Source organism: Thalassophryne amazonica, chromosome 16, assembly GCF_902500255.1.
Source record: "Thalassophryne amazonica chromosome 16, fThaAma1.1, whole genome shotgun sequence".
In the NCBI taxonomy this organism is placed as follows: domain Eukaryota; kingdom Metazoa; phylum Chordata; class Actinopteri; order Batrachoidiformes; family Batrachoididae; genus Thalassophryne; species Thalassophryne amazonica.
This window is the reverse complement of record NC_047118.1, coordinates 40,163,441-40,182,552: the sequence shown is the minus strand read 5'-3', so window position 1 is coordinate 40,182,552 and position 19,112 is coordinate 40,163,441. Positions and strand designations below refer to the sequence as shown.

General features: G+C 39.8%; 1 protein-coding gene across 1 annotated transcript in view; it reads left to right on the top strand.

Moving 5' to 3' along the window:
* Window positions 1-3,219: 3,219 nt before the first annotated feature.
* The window catches only part of zmp:0000000896 (caspase recruitment domain-containing protein 10), a 101,113-nt gene continuing 85,220 nt past the window's right edge, over window positions 3,220-19,112 (top strand). Inside the window, exons 1-3 of the mRNA XM_034191341.1 lie at window positions 3,220-3,345; window positions 14,128-14,367; window positions 15,724-15,861. Of these exons, the coding sequence (XP_034047232.1) occupies window positions 3,339-3,345; window positions 14,128-14,367; window positions 15,724-15,861 (385 nt within the window). The 5' untranslated portion in view covers window positions 3,220-3,338. The remainder of the gene's footprint in view (window positions 3,346-14,127; window positions 14,368-15,723; window positions 15,862-19,112) is intronic.

Here is a 19,112-nt window from a genome sequence, read left to right as displayed (position 1 = left end):
TACTAGAGGTCAGGGTAATGCCATCCAGAGTAAGGATCTGGTTAGACACCATGTTTCTAAGATTTGTGGGGCCAAGTACAATAACTTCAGTTTTATCTGAGTTTAAAAGCAGGAAATTAGAGGTCATCCATGTCTTTATGTCTGTAAGACAATCCTGCAGTTTAGCTAATTGGTGTGTGTCCTCTGGCTTCATGGATAGATAAAGCTGGGTATCATCTGCGTAACAATGAAAATTTAAGCAATACCGTCTAATAATACTGCCTAAGGGAAGCATGTATAAAGTGAATAAAATTGGTCCTAGCACAGAACCTTGTGGAACTCCATAATTAACTTTAGTCTGTGAAGAAGATTCCCCATTTACATGAACAAATTGTAATCTATTAGACAAATATGATTCAAACCACCGCAGCGCAGTGCCTTTAATACCTATGGCATGCTCTAATCTCTGTAATAAAATTTTATGGTCAACAGTATCAAAAGCAGCACTGAGGTCTAACAGAACAAGCACAGAGATGAGTCCACTGTCCGAGGCCATAAGAAGATCATTTGTAACCTTCACTAATGCTGTTTCTGTACTATGATGAATTCTAAAACCTGACTGAAACTCTTCAAATAGACCATTCCTCTGCAGATGATCAGTTAGCTGTTTTACAACTACCCTTTCAAGAATTTTTGAGAGAAAAGGAAGGTTGGAGATTGGCCTATAATTAGCTAAGATAGCTGGGTCAAGTGATGGCTTTTTAAGTAATGGTTTAATTACTGCCACCTTAAAAGCCTGTGGTACATAGCCAACTAACAAAGATAGATTGATCATATTTAAGATCGAAGCATTAAATAATGGTAGGGCTTCCTTGAGCAGCCTGGTAGGAATGGGGTCTAATAAACATGTTGATGGTTTGGATGAAGTAACTAATGAAAATAACTCAGACAGAACAATCGGAGAGAAAGAGTCTAACCAAATACCGGCATCACTGAAAGCAGCCAAAGATAACGATATGTCTTTGGGATGGTTATGAGTAATTTTTTCTCTAATAGTTAAAATTTTGTTAGCAAAGAAAGTCATGAAGTCATTACTAGTTAAAGTTAATGGAATACTCAGCTCAATAGAGCTCTGACTCTTTGTCAGCCTGGCTACAGTGCTGAAAAGAAACCTGGGTTGTTCTTATTTTCTTCAATTAGTGATGAGTAGAAAGATGTCCTAGCTTTACGGAGGGCTTTTTTATAGAGCAACAGACTCTTTTTCCAGGCTAAGTGAAGATCTTCTAAATTAGTGAGACGCCATTTCCTCTCCAACTTACGGGTTATCTGCTTTAAGCTACGAGTTTGTGAGTTATACCACGGAGTCAGACACTTCTGATTTAAAGCTCTCTTTTTCAGAGGAGCTACAGCATCCAAAGGTGTCTTCAATGAGGATGTAAAACTATTGACGAGATACTCTATCTCCATTACAGAGTTTAGGTAGCTACTCTGCACTGTGTTGGTATATGGCATTAGAGAACATAAAGAAGGAATCATATCCTTAAACCTAGTTACAGCGCTTTCTGAAAGACTTCTAGTGTAATGAAACTTATTCCCCACTGCTGGATAGTCCATCAGAGTAAATGTAAATGTTATTAAGAAATGATCAGACAGAAGGGAGTTTTCAGGGAATACTGTTAAGTCTTCTATTTCCATACCATAAGTCAGAACAAGATCTAAGATATGATTAAAGTGGTGGGTGGACTCATTTACTTTTTGAGCAAAGCCAATAGAGTCTAATAATAGATTAAATGCAGTGTTGAGGCTGTCATTCTCAGCATCTGTGTGGATACCACACTCCTAGTGCCAGAAAAACTGCCATTAAAAAAAAATCACTGTCTGTGTCCTGTTAGATAAATAACTATAAAACCAAGTAAGAGCTGATAGCTCAAAACCATAACCAGCAACTTTTTCCAATAACAAATCATGATCAATGATATCAAACGCAGCAGAGAAATCAAGAAACACAGTGCCAACTATATTCTTCTTTTTGACCTCTCTGAGCCAATCATCAGACATCTGAGTCAACGCCATGGCGGTGGAGTGACTCTTTCTATATGCATGCTGAAAATACTGATTTTTCCTCATGTTTGTGAAGCGGTAAGAGCTTGTGTATTGTTTTCACTAGCATGTGAGTGCATGTGTGCATGTGTGTGTGTGTGTGTGTGTGTGTGTGTGTGTGTGTGTGTGTGTGTGTGTGTGTGTGTGTGTGTGTGTGTGTGTGTTTGGACAAGATATCTTAAAAACCGCTTGACAGATTTTCTTCAACCTTGGTAGGGTTATTACTTCAGTAAATATCTAGAGGTGATTAGATTTTGGATTAGTTTGGTCAAAGTTTGCTTCTGCCTACAGCCTTTAGGCTACACCAGTACCAGTTTTTGTTATTGTTGATCTGTGTGCCGAATAAAAAAAAAAAAAAAAAAAAAAATCAAAGTCAAGACAACCATGTGAAAAACAAATTTTTCTTTTTATTTAGGTGGATGGTCTAAAGCGCGTGCGCACACACACACACACACACACACACACACACACACACACACACACACACACACACACACACACACACACACACACACACACACACACACACACACACACACACTGACCACTGAGTGGCGCTAGAGTGAAATTGTCTTCACTTGAACAGAGACGTTGTGGATGTGACATTGTGATTGTAATAATGCTTTGGCAGAGGTATACGCTTGAATTTTTTCTTGATCATAAACCAGCATGCATTGTGCACTGATGGATGAGCAGACTTTGTAGCATTGTTAAAATCACGCAACCGGGCCTACTTTTTAAAAATATAAATTAAACCTATGTTTGGTAATACACAGTTTATTGTGAAACTGTGTTACAGTATTTTGGTGATTCACTTTTGTTTCAGCAGTGCTGGTGACACAACATGCAGCTGTATAGATTTGCAAAATGAAAAAATATTTTTAACTCTCCTTTCGTGAAACACCTGGAGTGAGTCACGTGTGAGTCACAGTCTCTACCATCTTTATAAGACACGCCTAAACTTAAAAAAAAACAAAAAACAAAACACTTAAGGATTGTGTGCGACTATGTGCGGCAGTTTGATAGCGCCATCTAGTGGAGAAGTAATCTCACGCTGCTGTTTGTCGGACGGTGATTGGCTGGAGCAGCCGCGTGAGTAAAGGTGCGCATGAAGGAGGACTTAGAACCTGTGCTCGGTCACACGGAGCGAGAGGAGGATGTGAGGCAGCCAGGAGGAGAAAATAAAAATTAAAAAACCTAAATTTAATTAAAAAAAAACCACTGGGCTTTTATTTTGGCCTCACCGAAAAAATAAAGGCATGAGCGGTAAGTAAAACATTTCAGTTTCACGCAGTTGAACTCTTTTTTTCCCGCTAAATTACTCTTCCACTGAGAGGTGAGCTGTTTTATTGGTTACAGTGTTCTTATAAAGCCATGTAATGTGTGTTAACATGTTAATGTCTGTCAGTCATGTTTCGCTACTAGTCTGACATAATTAAACATATTTAACTTAGATTTTAGCATATCGGTGGTGGTGGTGGTGGGGGGGCGTGTAGGATTATTATACGGGCCCGTGACTGACAGTAGCCCCAAAAATGAATACAACTAAAATTTTTTAATTAGCCTCTCATTATTACAAATAAGGGGGCTATTTACAAAGTAATAATGGAATGCTTTTTGTAAAAACGTTTTTTCCTTGCTTTTCGAAAAATATAAAAATCTAGAACAGAGCTTCTTACACACTATGAAACAGTGGCGGTGCCAAGGGGGGGGGGCTTGGGGGGGCTTAAGCCCCCCAATAATGAGCCAAGCCCCCCTCAGCCCCCCCCCCCCCCATAATTCTGCCAATAATGTGAATAGCAACTGACATATTTGTGGATCTCAACTGCAGTTTTGCACTGAGAATGTCTCAATATTGCTTAACTGAGCAAAGTGATGAATGTGTGTGTTTGGTGATCCACCAATGCTGAATCACTCTTCACAAACAGAATTTTCAGTTTTGCAAATAAACATTTATTTGTAAAAACCCACACACAAGTTACAAATCAGAAATTTGTGTTTGTGAATCACAAAGCACGTGTACAAATCAAAGGATATTTGGGCTAGATTGTATACAAACTTCATAAAGAATCACTTTTTTGTATGTTGTTTACAACTATGTTTCTCAGGCTATATCTTTTACTTACTTTTATCGAATGGTTATGACCTCTGTGTTAAATTGGCAATAAATCTTTGATATAGGCGATTTGTGTAAGGTTGATTCCATGCATTGTCTTTAGCACCATTTTAATGAATTCAGTTTGTATACCTATGTGCAAGTTTACTGAACTTGCAATCATTCTAAGTGATGTGGGTGTGCATTGATACCACATTTTAGAGGAGCACAGGTGACTAAAACATATACCATGGTATTTATAAAGCAATTTACTATATATTGTTCATTTCGGCGACATTTTGTGGAGCCCCTCCAACTTTTACCCCAGCCCCCCAACAAAAATTTCCTGGCGCCACCACTGCTATGAAATTAATACTAGTTAATCTAGTTATGTCAACTGGCCCCACATAACTTGGTTGTTCAAATGGGAAATTGTATATTCTTTTGCCCTTTTAAGCAACCAAGTTATGTGGGACTGGTTGACATAACTAGATAAAGTAAATATATAATCATAATAATAAATATCTTTATTTAGGAAGCCCAATTTTGTATACAGTTTTACAGTTCAAGAATTGTCATCATAGTGTATGTTCCTCTTTTCAATGGGTCATCACTCGGTCATCATTCATACATTTACCAAACATACCTAAAGAAAGGAAAATACAGTACCCTTGTGTTCAAAGGCATCAGGTGAAAGTTCAAAAATAAAGGTAATACTATTAAGTGACTAATTTACCAACTTGTTATCACAGTGACTTATCTCAAGGTTACAAGTTAGCTAACTCTATGTTAGGAGGTGAAATTCTCGAGGTCAGTCATCCAGGGCATTTAGCCTCTAGGGGCAGGTTTTGTCGGTCAACACATCACCGAACTCAATACAAAAATATGTAATTTGGTCACTTTTCGAAGGGGTCAGACTCATCAATAAAGTCAATTTAATGTACAATGGTGGAGACAAAAGCAAACCAGCTGATTTCAGCAGAACAGCATACAGCCCAAGCAAGTTTTCACCGAGTGGCCTGTCACAGAAGTACGAATTGTCACCTTCGGACTGGCCACTTCGCCAGACGTGATATGGCGCCGACCTCAAGAATGCTGCATGCAGAGAGATTTGAACTCTTTAAAGAATTTACAATCCTGTATTGATATGAGCAAAGTGCAGAACAGGATTGCACCATCATAGCAAAAAAAAAGTTTTTCAGCAATGCCACTGCAAATTCTTGACACAAACAAACCAGAAGCTACATGTCTTGTACTGTGACTGTGAAATACATTGGCTCGTACAAGTTTTCCTCTGAGATTACAGGGCACAAAACCCCAAGACATAGCACTCATTTCTGAGAGTGCAGGTGTTGTTTTGTAATAGTGGATTTGCGTTAGAAAAGTGTTTACTTCTTTATTTCATTTTGTAGATTTTCAAAGTTGATTTGTCACATTTATCTCAAAGTAAAATTCTGTTTTAAAAAATAAGACATAACAAAAAATAAAAAGCTGCATATGTTCTGTTTATTGAAGCTTTTCCACATTTCAAGAACAAAATGTACGCATGCTCACACGCACGCACACATTTCCTTTAACCTGAAGGGTCTGATAACTGCACATGACAAAGTACTTGCTTACAGTACTTGTGAACCTGAATATATTTCATGCAGTTTCATGCAGCTTCTGGGTTTCCGGAACGCAATTTTAAAATCCCACACTGCATTCCTACATGTCAGAGGGAGATGCAATAACAATTGATGGGGGGCTTTAAAATGCATTACTGTGCAAAGCTTTAAGAATATTTAGTATATTTAGTATATACTCCACTTTAAAAAAAAATGAAAGTTGCTAAATGACCATTTTTAAATAACAAACATAAAATATGCAAAACATTCAAAACATAGAAAATGAATATGTAATAAGTGAAATATGTGACCACTTTCCACCTTATTAACATTTCATTAATTTCTTTTAGATGACAAGACTTCATCATTTCTTTCATGTGATGAGGAAATCCATATTTACAGTCCTTTTATTATTGCTCAATCACCATTAACTGACTTTGTGACAGACAGTACACAACAAAGAAAATAAGTTTGATTTAAATTTGTAAATTAGGTTTGTAAGGTGTTGATTGATTCGTTTCTTTAGTAACAGAAGAGAAACTTGGAGGCTTTTTTGGTAATAGGAACATCTGTACATTTTAAATTTTAATTTCTGCACTCAAAAAGTGAATGAGGAGGGTTGTACACTTTCTATAAATGTTTTATTTTCAGTGTTCTTAAAATAAATATCTTTTAAGTTAAATTAATGTTGTTAGTTTAGTTGGTGAAATTAACTTTATGTTTTTACTTTTAACTAACCTAATACAATTTTGTAGAACTTGGTAACAAACTTTAATTAAAGTCAGTGTTTTACTTTTTATTGCATTCCACTTTGTTGTTGAAAAAGAAAAAACATCAAACAGTGTATTTTGTTTGTTTATTTGTTTGTTCTTACTACAATTCTAGGGTGCATGAAACATTTGCGCATGTGGGGATGTGAATAAAAAAAAAAAAAAAAACTGATTGTTTGATCAGGTCACTGAAGATCAGACCTGATAAATGATTCCTTATTATAGAGAACTTCATTTTGTAGTAGTTGCCGATTTTTGTCTCACTGAAACTGGATGTTTTGGACAATAAGGGCGAGACTTTCCAAACTGTCAAGTGCTGATCACAGGAAACGTTTCAGGACAACATCTGAATCTGGTGTTTGTATGGAATGTCAGAGAATGCAGAGCATCTGAACGTGCTTCAGCCTGCCTGCTAACTCAGAGCTTTGATCAGATGCACGCAACTGCAGATGTTTCTTCTGATCATTGGTGTGCAACGTCACGATGCAATGGGAAAACACTTTAACAAGTAAAATTGCACTTCATTCATAAATCCAACAATAATGAAGAATGCTGTATGAAAACAGAAGGTTTAGAAGAATTGTGTTGCAAAATCATCTGTCTGACTGGATTTGGAAGTCTGAACAAAAGCCTTTTCGCATGACTGATGAAGAATCCCCAACTGCAGGATCAGTGTTTTAATTTAACTTCAGCAGCAGTCATCGGCATCCATTTTTCGCTAGAATTTTCCAGCACATGATGCGGTGAGCATTTGTCTGCTAGCCTGCTTGTGTTGTTAGATGTTTGACTCCAGCCATTCTTTTCATTCCTGTGCATTGAGACAAACAGAGCACTGACCTGCCATCTGTCTCCTGCATAGTTTATGATGTTCTGATAACAGCAGACCTTTACAGCAGTTGAACAGTTCAGAGTTGGAGAGTGTAGCTAGACCATATCAGATTTTGGCTTGTAGGATGACTTTAGAGCTGAAGAAGACAAAAAGAGTGAGAGCTGAAGCAAGGATCAGATGAGGCTCCATTCTTATCTCAACCCACAAAGACAATAAACTGACAGACTTACACATGGACTGAAGCATGCTCCAGTTTTTCCCTTTCACCACCCTCCCTGCCCCCCCTGCAGCAGGCCCCCGTTCTTCCCAAGCTGGCAGGCGGCGCAACTCCAGTTGCAGCGGCTACCACACACTCACATCGCCTCAATTTGGAAAATGGACTGTTTCAAGTTTAGTGCACATAAACAATGTCAAATGTATATGTGTTGTCTTAATTCTGATGTGTGTCATTATTACGGTAAACAAGTAATAAATGTGGATTAATTGCTGTTTGTCTGTGGAATGTGAGTGTGGCAATCTCGTTTTTTGCCAGCGTGCACTCGGCCGAGACGGACGCATTTTCTCTTCTCTCCCTCCCTCCTTATCTTTCCTGCTTCTGTGGCGTGTTGTCTGTGAGGCTCCAGTTTTTGCTCTTCTGAAAAGCGACAAAAATGGATTTGTTAAAGTGGTCTCTGAACGCAATTGACACTATTTTTTCTACAAGACATTCGGGGGCGGAGGACCCGACCTGTCCTGCCGGGACGCATGTGATGGGCTACGTGATGGGCTCATGGAGGAGATGGCAGGTCATGTGCCTTTACACGCTGTCTGTGGAGGACATCGAAGATGTGTATTTATTTGGCTTGGGAGTGACCGGCTTTCTGCTGTGTGGCGCGGGCATAGCGCTGGTTTACTGGAAAATTTAAAAAGTGGAGGCTGTTTTGATTGGGCCGTACAGATTGCCCCACTTGATTGATTCGATTAGAAGGACAGTGACTGCTCAGTCGGCGGGTGTTAACCGCACGTTGGAAACCATCTCTGGGAGGATTGCAGCGCTGGAAAACCGCCTTGACCGTCAGTAATGACCACATCCTTTCTACATTCAGATGCATTGAGAGCCACTTTGTTCTCAGAACTGTGGAATCTTTCAGGCGTCTGCTAATCAGACATTCATTTGGCTTCCCCAAGACAGCTGCACTTCAAGGCCGCTGCGATAAAAAACCTCCAAGAAGATTAAACACTCAAGCCTCGCTTCCCCGGTCTCCCCCTCCCTCAGCTTCTCCAGCTCTGACGTTGACTGTGAACAGTGACTGCTCAGAGCTGAACCCCCCCTCCCTTCCAGGATTCAGTCATGGCCGTTGTTTAGCGCCAAAAAGGGCTGCTACCGGAGTGTTCTGATAAACTGGACTTTCAAATCTTGGCTGTCGTCCTGTGTTCTTGTTTGTCTGTGTGTTTACTGTTCTCTGTGCTGATAAGAGTTTTTTCCTCATTGTTGTGGCTTCTCGAAGGCAGCAACCTTGAGGGTTTTTTCTCTTCCTTACCTTATGTGTGCTTTTTTATATGTTTATGTACCGGGCCGGCCTATGTGTGTTGTGTGTTATGTGTGTGTCGTTTGTTATGGGTCGGTCTTGGTTTGCTCAGCCCTGCTGTTGACCAAGACAGGGATGTACATCTGGAGCTGGTCCCTGGGCGCCTAATGGCGACTTCTGCTCCTACTGGCAATTAGGATGGGTTAAATGCAGTAGACACATTTCATTGTGCAGGGAACATGTTCTTCTGTGCATATGACAATAAAATTCTTTTGAATCCTTTGAATCCTTGAATCGTTGTTGTAATGACAACGATAATAAAGCTATCCATCCATCCATCCATCCATGAAAGCTGAAGGAGGAAGACTATCATGTGAAATTCAAGGGAGAAGTGTGATAGGCACTGATAAGAGGTGAAGTGATTTTGGATGACTGGAAAAGTACTGCAGACTGCTAGGAAGGTACTGGATGTGACATCTGGACAGTGGAAAGTAGACAAGGAGATTTGATGGTGAAATGAAGATGTTCAGAAAGGTTTAAGGAGGAAGAGGTTGGTGAAAAGGAATTAGGATAGACAGATGATAAAGTAGACAGGAGTACAAGACGATACAATGTAAGGTGAAAACAGATGTGGCAAATGGCATGACAGCTCACTACTGTACATGAAGTTGAACTCTATGGAAGGAGAAAAGTACGAGGGTAGGCTGAAAAGTTCTAAGGCTGACTATGATGCAGTTGTCGAATTGAACAAATTCAGGATTATTTTTCTACATAGTCTCCCTGTAACTCCACACACTTCTTCCAGCGGTGCTTGATTGCTTCAATTCCCTTGGCATAGAAGCTTTCATCTTGAGAGTCAAAATAGTCCTCAATGGCAGCCATCACCTCATCATTGCTCCGATAGTGCTTCCCAGCCAAGTTTTTTTTCAGGTTTGGGAACAGATGAAAGTCCGAGGGTGCCAAGTCACGGGAGTATGGTGGGTGATCTACCAGTTCAAATCCACACTCGTGGATAGTGGCCATGGCCACTGTTGACTTGTGAGCTGGGGCATTGTCTTGATGGAACAGCACCCTTTCGTCAGCTTTCCTGGTCGCTTCTTTTTGATAGCCTCGCATAACTGTCTCAGTAGGTTAGAATAGTACTGTCCATTTATGGTTTGTCCCTTTTCAAGATAGTCCACGAACACAATGCCCTTGGCATCCCAGAAAACTGAAACCATGACCTTCCCCGCAGACGAAACGACCTTGGCCTTCTTTGGAGGTGATGACCTTGGGTGTTTCCACTGCATTGATTGTTTTTTTCTCTCTGGTTCAAAGTGGTAAACCCAACACTCATCCTGGGTAAGAAAACGTTCCATGTAATTGGCTGGATCCTCTTCAAATTGCGCCAAGTTTGCCTTCGACATGACTAGCCTGGTGCGTTTCTGTTCAGGCGTCAGAAGACGTGGCACCCACCGAGCTGACACCTTTGACATTCCAAGTTCTTCATGCAGAATGTGTTCAATTCTCTCACGGGATATTCCCACAGCATCTGCTAGCTGATTAATCATCGATCGTCTGTCGTCCATCACCATTTCATGAACAAGGTCAATGTTTTTCTGGGTTGTGGCTGTTGCAGGCCGCCCAGACCTTGGGTCATCTTCAAGGCTCTCTCTGCCCCTCTTAAATTCAGCTGCCCACTTCTGCACTGTAGATATGGAGGGAGCTTCATCCTCTAATGTAGCAACCATATCCGCATGAATGTCCTTGGGCTTTAACCCCTTCTTATGCAGGTACTTAATCACACTGCGATGCCAGATTTTGTCCATTTTTGCCGTTTCCCTCTACCACGAACTTTCAAACTTGGCTATGAACCACAAACTACCTCACAACCTGGAAGAAAATAACAGTTAGTCATCAGATGAGTTGAACTTAATGCATGCCAAGTTTTATTGAAATGGCATTTCTCCTTCTTGGTGAGCCTTAGAACTTTTCAGCCTACTCTCATACTTGTATTGATTGTACAGACACAGAGACTGAGCTGGAAAGGATACAAAAACAGGTTAGGGTGATAAAGGATGCAGATGGGAATTTAATTAACTAGCAAAGAGAGTGTGTTGTGAAGGTGAAGGATGTGTTTTAATGAGTTGATGAATGAAGAAAATGAGAGAGAAAGAGAAAGAGAGAGTATAGAAAGCTGGATGATGTGGAGAGAGTAAATCAGAAAGTGCATCAGATTAGTAAGCACAAATGAGGACAACTGCAAAAATGATGAAAAGTGGAAAGGTAGTCTGGATGACATACGAGTGGAGGCATGGGAATGTTTCAGGGTGATGGCAGTGGAGTTTTGAACCAGATTGTTTAATAAAATACTAGAAAGTGAGACGATGCTTAAAGAGTAGAGAAGAGCTGTACTGGTTCTGATTTTTAAGAACAAGGGTCATGTGCAAAGTTGCAGTAACTACAGAGTTATAAAGTTGATCAACCACAGTATGAAGTTATGGAAAAGAGTGGTGGGAGGTCAGCTTAGAAAGGAGGTAAAGATCTGTGAATAGCAATATGGTTTCATGCCGAGAACGAGCACTACAGATGCAATGTTTGCTCTGAGAATACTGATGTAGAAGTATAGAGAAGGCCAGAAGGAGTTACATTATGTGTTTGTGGATTTAGAAAAAGTTTATGACAGGGTGCCAAGAGAAAAGTTGTGGTGCTGCATGAGGAAGTCTGGAGTAGCAGAGACGTATGTGAGGGTGGTGTAGGATATGTACAGGACACCACTACAGTGGATAGAAATCTGAGAGGAGGAGTCCATCTGAGAGGTGGTCGAAGTGGTCAGTGAAGACAAAGAACAGTAATATCTGATGAAATCAGAGCTACTGAAATTGACCGTGTTCTTGTCCATGGTATGAGCATGAGGGAGGACGGACAAAGGGTCCAACCAAACATCAGTAGATTCACTGTGTGTGTCTGTGTCCACCATAATCCCAAGATTTAGAGAAGACATTATAGTATGTAAATGTTGACAGGAATTACTGTATGACTATACTATATACTGTACCACACTATACTGTAAGTAAATATATGTTTCAGTACATCACTGTGCCAATTTACTGTATTATTGTAATGGAGGGTTAGTCTAACTGTTTGTAGGCCTAGTATTCCATGTATATTTTTGTACTTTATGTTTATGTAGGCTTACTGTATACAACTGCACATGATTTCTGATTGGTTTTTTTTCTGTACAAGTGTTACATGTAAATGCACAGGATTTCTGTTATTTGTACTTTTTATGATGCACTGAAAAAAGTGAAACAGTGCACTTCATTCAAAGTACTTATTTACATTGGTCTAATGGAAAATTGTGGTTTCCAATTCAAATCTGCTGGAATCACTTTACAAAATCATAAATATACATTGTGAGAAACTAAAAAAATTAGCTGTAACAAATTACATCAATTTTTTTAAGTTGATCCAAAGTAGCATTTTTTTTTTCAGTGTGTACAAGTGCTAAATGCACAGGTTTTCTTGTTTTGCAATATGCATTTAGCCTACAGTGAATAACAAACCTTTATTTCTACAGCTTCATGTCCTGAGCATTGTATTTTCTATATTTCTATGTAGTGTTTAGAGACTGCTCAGTAGTGTTTTTAATTTTGATTGACTCTTGGCACGATTTGACAACATAGTTCAGTTTTGAGCACAGATTGAACTGTTTTGAGGTGAAAGTTTGGTTTTGCAAGAAGAGTCTGGGGATTTGGGAATGTAGCTTGAAAATTTAGTTTTGTGTTCACAGTTTAGAGAAAAGGAGCGCAGCTTCTGAGAAATGTGTCTTAGCAATTCAGAAAATTGTAATGTGGTTGCAAGGAATATAGGTGGTGAACATAGATGTCTCTAAATATGTGAGGCCAGCTGTCCAATGTAATGGAGCTTGTGTTAGAGAGGTGAAGAAGAGAGTGCAGGCAGGGTGGAGGGGATGGAGAACGGTGACAGGAGTGATTTGTGACAAAAGGGTATCTGTAGGAGTGAAAGAGAGAGTTGACAAAATGATAGTGAGACCAGCTATGTTGTACGGCTTTGAGGTTGTGGAGGTGGCAGAGCTGCAGATGATGTAATTTTCTTTGGGAGTGATGAGGATAAATCGGATTAGGAATATCAGAGAGACAGCACAAGTAGGATGGAGAGAGGCGAGAGTGAGATTGTTTGTACATGTGTGTAGGAGACAGAAATGGAGCTGGAGGAGAAGGGGAGGCCAAAGAGGAGGTTTATGGATGTGGTGAGGGACATGCAGCTGCTTGGTGTGACAGAAAAAGAGACCGGGAACAGGTTGAGATGAAGGCAGATCATCTGCTAATGGGGTGGAACAGCAAGAAGAAGATGATGGTATAATCTCCTAATCAGTTGCTTATGTTTATTTGTATGGTAAATTTAATTGGTAACACTCAATTGAATGAAGTTTCTTCAAATTAAGTGAGCAAGGTGGCATAAATATTACTTCTTAATTTCAGCCAATGGTTTATCAGTAATGAATATGTTGGTCTGTAGCCAGTTACTGGCTTTGGAATTTGTTGCTTATTTTAAAGCTAAAATTTAATTGTAAGAGAAATAAAAATGACTGTATCTTTGGGGAGAGGGGAGTTGTAGTGTGTCATTCACCATCGGAAAAACAAACAAACATGGTTATAGGCTGTAAATCTCTCTCGATATTCGTTCCTGGGAAGATGTCCACTCATTATGTCTTCACAGTTCACAGTGCTACAAATGAACACTGTGTGATACTTGATGTATATCAGGCTCCATGTTCTGTTTCATAGACATTCTCTCAGCTTGTCTTTATGTACTGTCTTCTTCCATCACAAACATCATCACCAACGCACTTAAAAGGCTGATGATTGTCATTCGGAAGTGTTTTTAAAAAGTATCTCAAATACTTGCATTTGATGACTAAAAAAAGTTTGCAGACAGTGATTGTAGCCGTTGCTGGTTCCACATGATGCAAGCACTGACAAAGTCAGACAGACAAAACAAATACTGCTGGGATTCGTCAGAGGAAAAACTCACTAGGCTTCAGTATCACAGTATGTGGTCTGTGGGTCTGAAGTGTGGTAGTGAAACCTGTCCATTGCTCTCATTTTATTGCCAGACCTTTTGCAATTTTAGCTCTAATTAATGGAACAAAAGGGGAGAAAATTATATACGTATAATTTTTTAAAATTTTTATTTATTTATTTATTTTTTGACTCAGCTGTTTGGAATTTTGTAGGCGCTTGGGAAGAAGAAGAAGGTCATACCCTAGGGGAGGAGGTGCGACCGTCTCCTCCCTGGTCTGAGGAGCGCTGTGAAGAGCTGTGGGATCGCGTGGAGGAAGTTCGTCATAAGCTCACGCGTATCCTCAACCCAGCTAAACTCACCCCGTATCTGCGCCAGTGCAAGGTCATTGATGAGCAGGATGAAGACGAGGTGCTCAACTCCACGCAGTATCCTCTGCGTATCAGCAAGGCTGGTGAGCAAAGATTCAAGTGTCTGCAGGTTTTATTTTTTCAAATCACAATATGACTTCTTCATATCTGTTTTTTCTTTGCTTCTTGTTCATGTTAATCATTTAAAATGCCCACATAACTGCAATGAGGCCTATTTTTACATATCAGATCAGTGTTTAGAGTAACGGGGGTGGTGGTCAAGTTGTTAGGGCGCTTGGTTTCAGTGCAGATGGTTCCTGGTTCAAGCCCTACCCCTGCTGGTTTCTTCATGCAATGTGGAGTTGCTTCAGTAACGGCATCTGGTGTAAAACCTGTGCCAATTTTGCATGCAGATCCACATCAGATCTGCTCGGCAACCCGAGTGAAAAACAAGGGAGCAGCCGAAGGGACTTACTAGATCAGTGTTTACAGGGCACAAGTTTTTTTTCTAAAACATTTTACTGTTGAAGATACTGAATATAATCAAAGAAGTGTTGTACAAGTTCAAAATTTAGCAATTCCATTAGTAACAACTTCATTTCTTAAGTCTTTCATGAAATATCACAACCAAACATTACACTGTATGCAACTTAAAAATTAAAAGGTTCAACTGTCTTGTTACATTTCACCAAAGAACTTGTGCAGCATAACTGAAGTGTTTTAGGCACATCTAAAAGACACGGTCACCATCAGTGATGGAACAAAACTAGATGCTTGTGTAAATAAACTTTTGATTGTTCAGTCGTCTGAGGTCCAGCTTTTCAACATTTTTGTTCACAGTTGTTATCGTGTAACATACATGCAAAGCTCAGGCCAAGTAATTGCAAGGTGTACGGTTCTGTAATGGAGCACTTTGCCAGAAATTGATGCATTATCAAGGTAACATCCAGACCACAAACTCAAATTGGACTAGAGAGCAAATTTTCAACTTAAATTACTGACTGAACATCTCCAATATTATATTTGACCCATTTAAACATTGTTCTTGAGAATAATCAGAAATTCCTGCTAAGACCTTTGGCCCAGTTCCAAATGGATGGATGGATATTGAGACCTGCAAAAACTGAAATTGTGTCAAGATGGAAATCTGGCAAAAAAAAAAAAAACATTTGCCAAATTCCAGTGCGAGTAGCAAATAGGCGGCACCCAAACAAATTAATTAAATGAATAAATAAATAAGTCCAAAAATCTGCAGAGAAAAAGAAAGTCCAAAAACTATGGTTTGTTTTGTTGCAAACTTTGTATCTTGCAAACAGTTTAGCTGGTGTTTACTAGGAGCCAAACGCTTTCTTACTCTGCAGACTCTTGACTTCAGCTTCCACAGACTATGGAATGTAAACTTGCTCCTGCCTTTCTGCATTTTCAGATTTGATACTTAATTTCCTCCTGATGTTCACCAGGTCGCTTGCTTGACATTCTGCACAGTCAGGGTCAGCGAGGCCTTCAGGCCTTCATGGAATCACTGGAGTTTTACCACCCGGAGCAGTACACCCAGCTGACTGGAGAGGAGCCCACTCAATGCTGCTCTCTAATACTGGGTAAATGTGGACTCATATGTTTACGTTCGACACATATGATGACTTTGAGCTATCAAAAATCACAAGACTGCCATGCAACCTAACTTTGATACTATGTAGACAATTTGATGTTATGTCAAGAAAAGCTCAAGGATGAGTGATAACAGCAGTGATGATGGCTCTGTGCCACTAAAGCCCTTCGTGGAATTGAGCTGCTATGCAATTCAAGTGTCCCACTTTGCCTCATAGCCACAGTTGTGTGGCCTACTACCTCTGGAAACCAAACTGGATATGCTGCTAACAATAAGGATATTTTGAGAAATACTCTGCAGTGCATTACTGCTTTGTCAGACTCAGAACGTTTCATACTTGCCACTTGACTTACAATCTAAATACGAAGTCTTGAGTGCAAATTCTGACTTGTGATAAATAAATAAATAAATACTCAAGCTTTTTTTTTTTTACTGCCTTTATAGACAACTTGTATGAGCAGCTAATATATTCACAAAACATAAAAGTTATTTCAATTTTCAATTTATTTTCATTTATATAGCACCAAATCAAAACAGAGTTGCCTCAAAGCGCTTCACACAGGTAAGGTCTAACCTTACCAACCCCCAGAGCAACAGTGGTAAGGAAAAACTCCCTCTGAGGAAGAAACCTCAAGCAGACCAGACTCAAAGGGGTGACCCTCTGCTTTGACCATGCTACAAACATAAATTACAGAACAATTCACAGAACAATTCACGGACGAATATACAAGAAATGCTATTGGCGCACAGGACAGGAGGATCGCCAACACGAATACAACTCCCATCTCTGGATGGAGCTGCACCTTAAACAGAGAGAAAAACCAGAATCAGGCATCAGAAAGACAAAAATACTGTATAATTTGCCAGCATTAAACAACAAGAAAAACAGAGAAATACTAAGGTGATCGCCGGCCGCTAGCCCTAAACGTCACTAAAAGACCCAGAATTTAGGTAAAGCTGAGGCCGCAGACTGCTCCAATTACTAATAAATGAATTAAAAAAGTAAAAAGCGTAAAACAAAACTGTACCAGTATGCTAGCCATATGAAAGGTAAAATAAGTGCGTCTTAAGTCTGGACTTGAAAATCTCCACAGAATCTGATTGTTTTATTGACGCAGGGAGATCATTCCACAGAACAGGGGCACGATGAGAGAAAGCTCTGTTAATAATTTAATAATTAGATTGTACACAATTAATATAATTTATAAATGGGACTATTCATCTCCAGGATGCAGAAACATTGTTTATCTAGTGACTGATAAAAGTGAGTGCACAAGGTGACTGTGATGCTGAAGGTTATCTAGAGGAATTTAGAAGTAAAACAAATATAATGAAAGGCTTGGCACTAATAGCCACTAAGGGCCCTGTCCCACTGGGGAGAGGATTAATTGTGCATGAATTGAGTATACAAAGTTCAGGCGTTCGTTGTCGTCCGCAACAAAAATGGCTAAAAATGACAAATGTCCCAGTATGAATTATGGATATATTAATAATGTACCATATAGCGAATATATGATGAACAATCACGGTTGTATAATGAATGTAGTGAGGAAACGGATCAGACACATTGAGATTATCATGGCAGCATTACGGGTGTATTATGAATGCATCGCGCATGTGTTGCGCGTGCATGGCATCTGCATTGTGGTCATAAATGAAGCACACTCGCTCCTTTCAGCATCACCAACAATACAGCCTCTGGAGCATTTGCTGGACTTGGACAAGTTGACTGGAGTAAACAAGCAGTGAACAGTGCGAGTGGTGACGTCAGCGGATCACATCAGAGCGCAGCTCATCTGAACGATTATAACAAGAAGTTAAATCTGTTATAAACACAGGAATAAATACTGTAACAGCTACAGACAAGAAGGAAAAAACACGCAACTGTTTTATCAGCCTTGATAATGTAAACAAGTCAAATAATTACCTTTTTAGACGGCTCAAAATGCTTTCTGCAGCTGGAGTCGTTCGCGCGCGGGCTCCAGCTGCAGCTTTGATTCAGAAGGTGATTAGAGACGTTTTCAACAGCCAATCTGCAGAATAAAATGATTAATCCGACACAAAATAATTATTTTATATAGGCAGCATCCAGCGCAGAGAGCGCGTGGCAGCCGGTAGAACAAAGAATGGTGTCCAGCTGTGAACACAGCACATGCAAAGCAGATGTAATAAAAACGCTTTATTCGTGGCCAATCTGTATGCAATTGCTACAACTTATTTTAGTCCGTGATGTGGACATGATGGGCATGCAAAATATCCGTTTTACACACTGTCCCAGTCCGCTGCCAAGCCGCAAATCCCTGTCAGTTGCGGATATCAGCAGATGACAGCGTATATACAGCGCATAGATTGTGTATGTATTGAGTATGTATGGAGTATGTAAGGCGGATGTCATCCGCAGCCAAAATTTTGTGCAGGTCAAAAATCCTGGCAACGGAAAAACGTGCCTCTGCAGATAATTGCAGACGTGTGCGGGTGTCAGCCGACTCATACAAGCATGTTTCACGCATATTGTGGATGTTAAGCGAATATGAGCCAATTTTGTGCGCAATCCATACGCAAATCCTCCTAAACGCCAGTGGGACAGGGCCCTAAAATAGATCACTGTTACATTCTCAATGTGCATGCTTAGTAGTGTGTAAATCTCTCATGACTAAGCGTGAGCTCCCACCTTCTCTGTCAGCATGGGGAGCATTAAGTGCCTATTCGTCCAAAACACGTACAAGGAGCAGCTCTCACAGTTTATTCCACAGGGCGCTGTTGAACTGTGATTGTTCACAATCCAAAAAAGTCCTAAAACAGGATGAAACGGTTCAATCCGACTTGACTACTAACAGGCTGGTTTATAAAGTGACGACCTGGCAACCTGCCCAAAAACGCTTGGAACACATTTCTAAACGCTTGGAAAATATTGAGTTGGTGTTTTCTTTTGATGACGACTGGAGCAGTACACTTTAATGATTTTGAGGAATGACTGGAGCGTTATAGTGTTTCGCAATCTGCCCAACGTTTCCTGATAGAAAAATGCTGCTGTTTTCCCAGCTTTCCTTCCAAACACAGCTATCATTTATGTGAAGCACATTTGAATCAAAACATTAAATGTAATTTCACACAAGCAATTTTTACTGTTGAAATACTGAATGATTTTTTAGAAATAAAGCTGTGACAAAAATGTACACACAGTACATAAAGGATTACAGCTGACAAGTGTCACGGACTGAGATAATCTATTTTTAATTT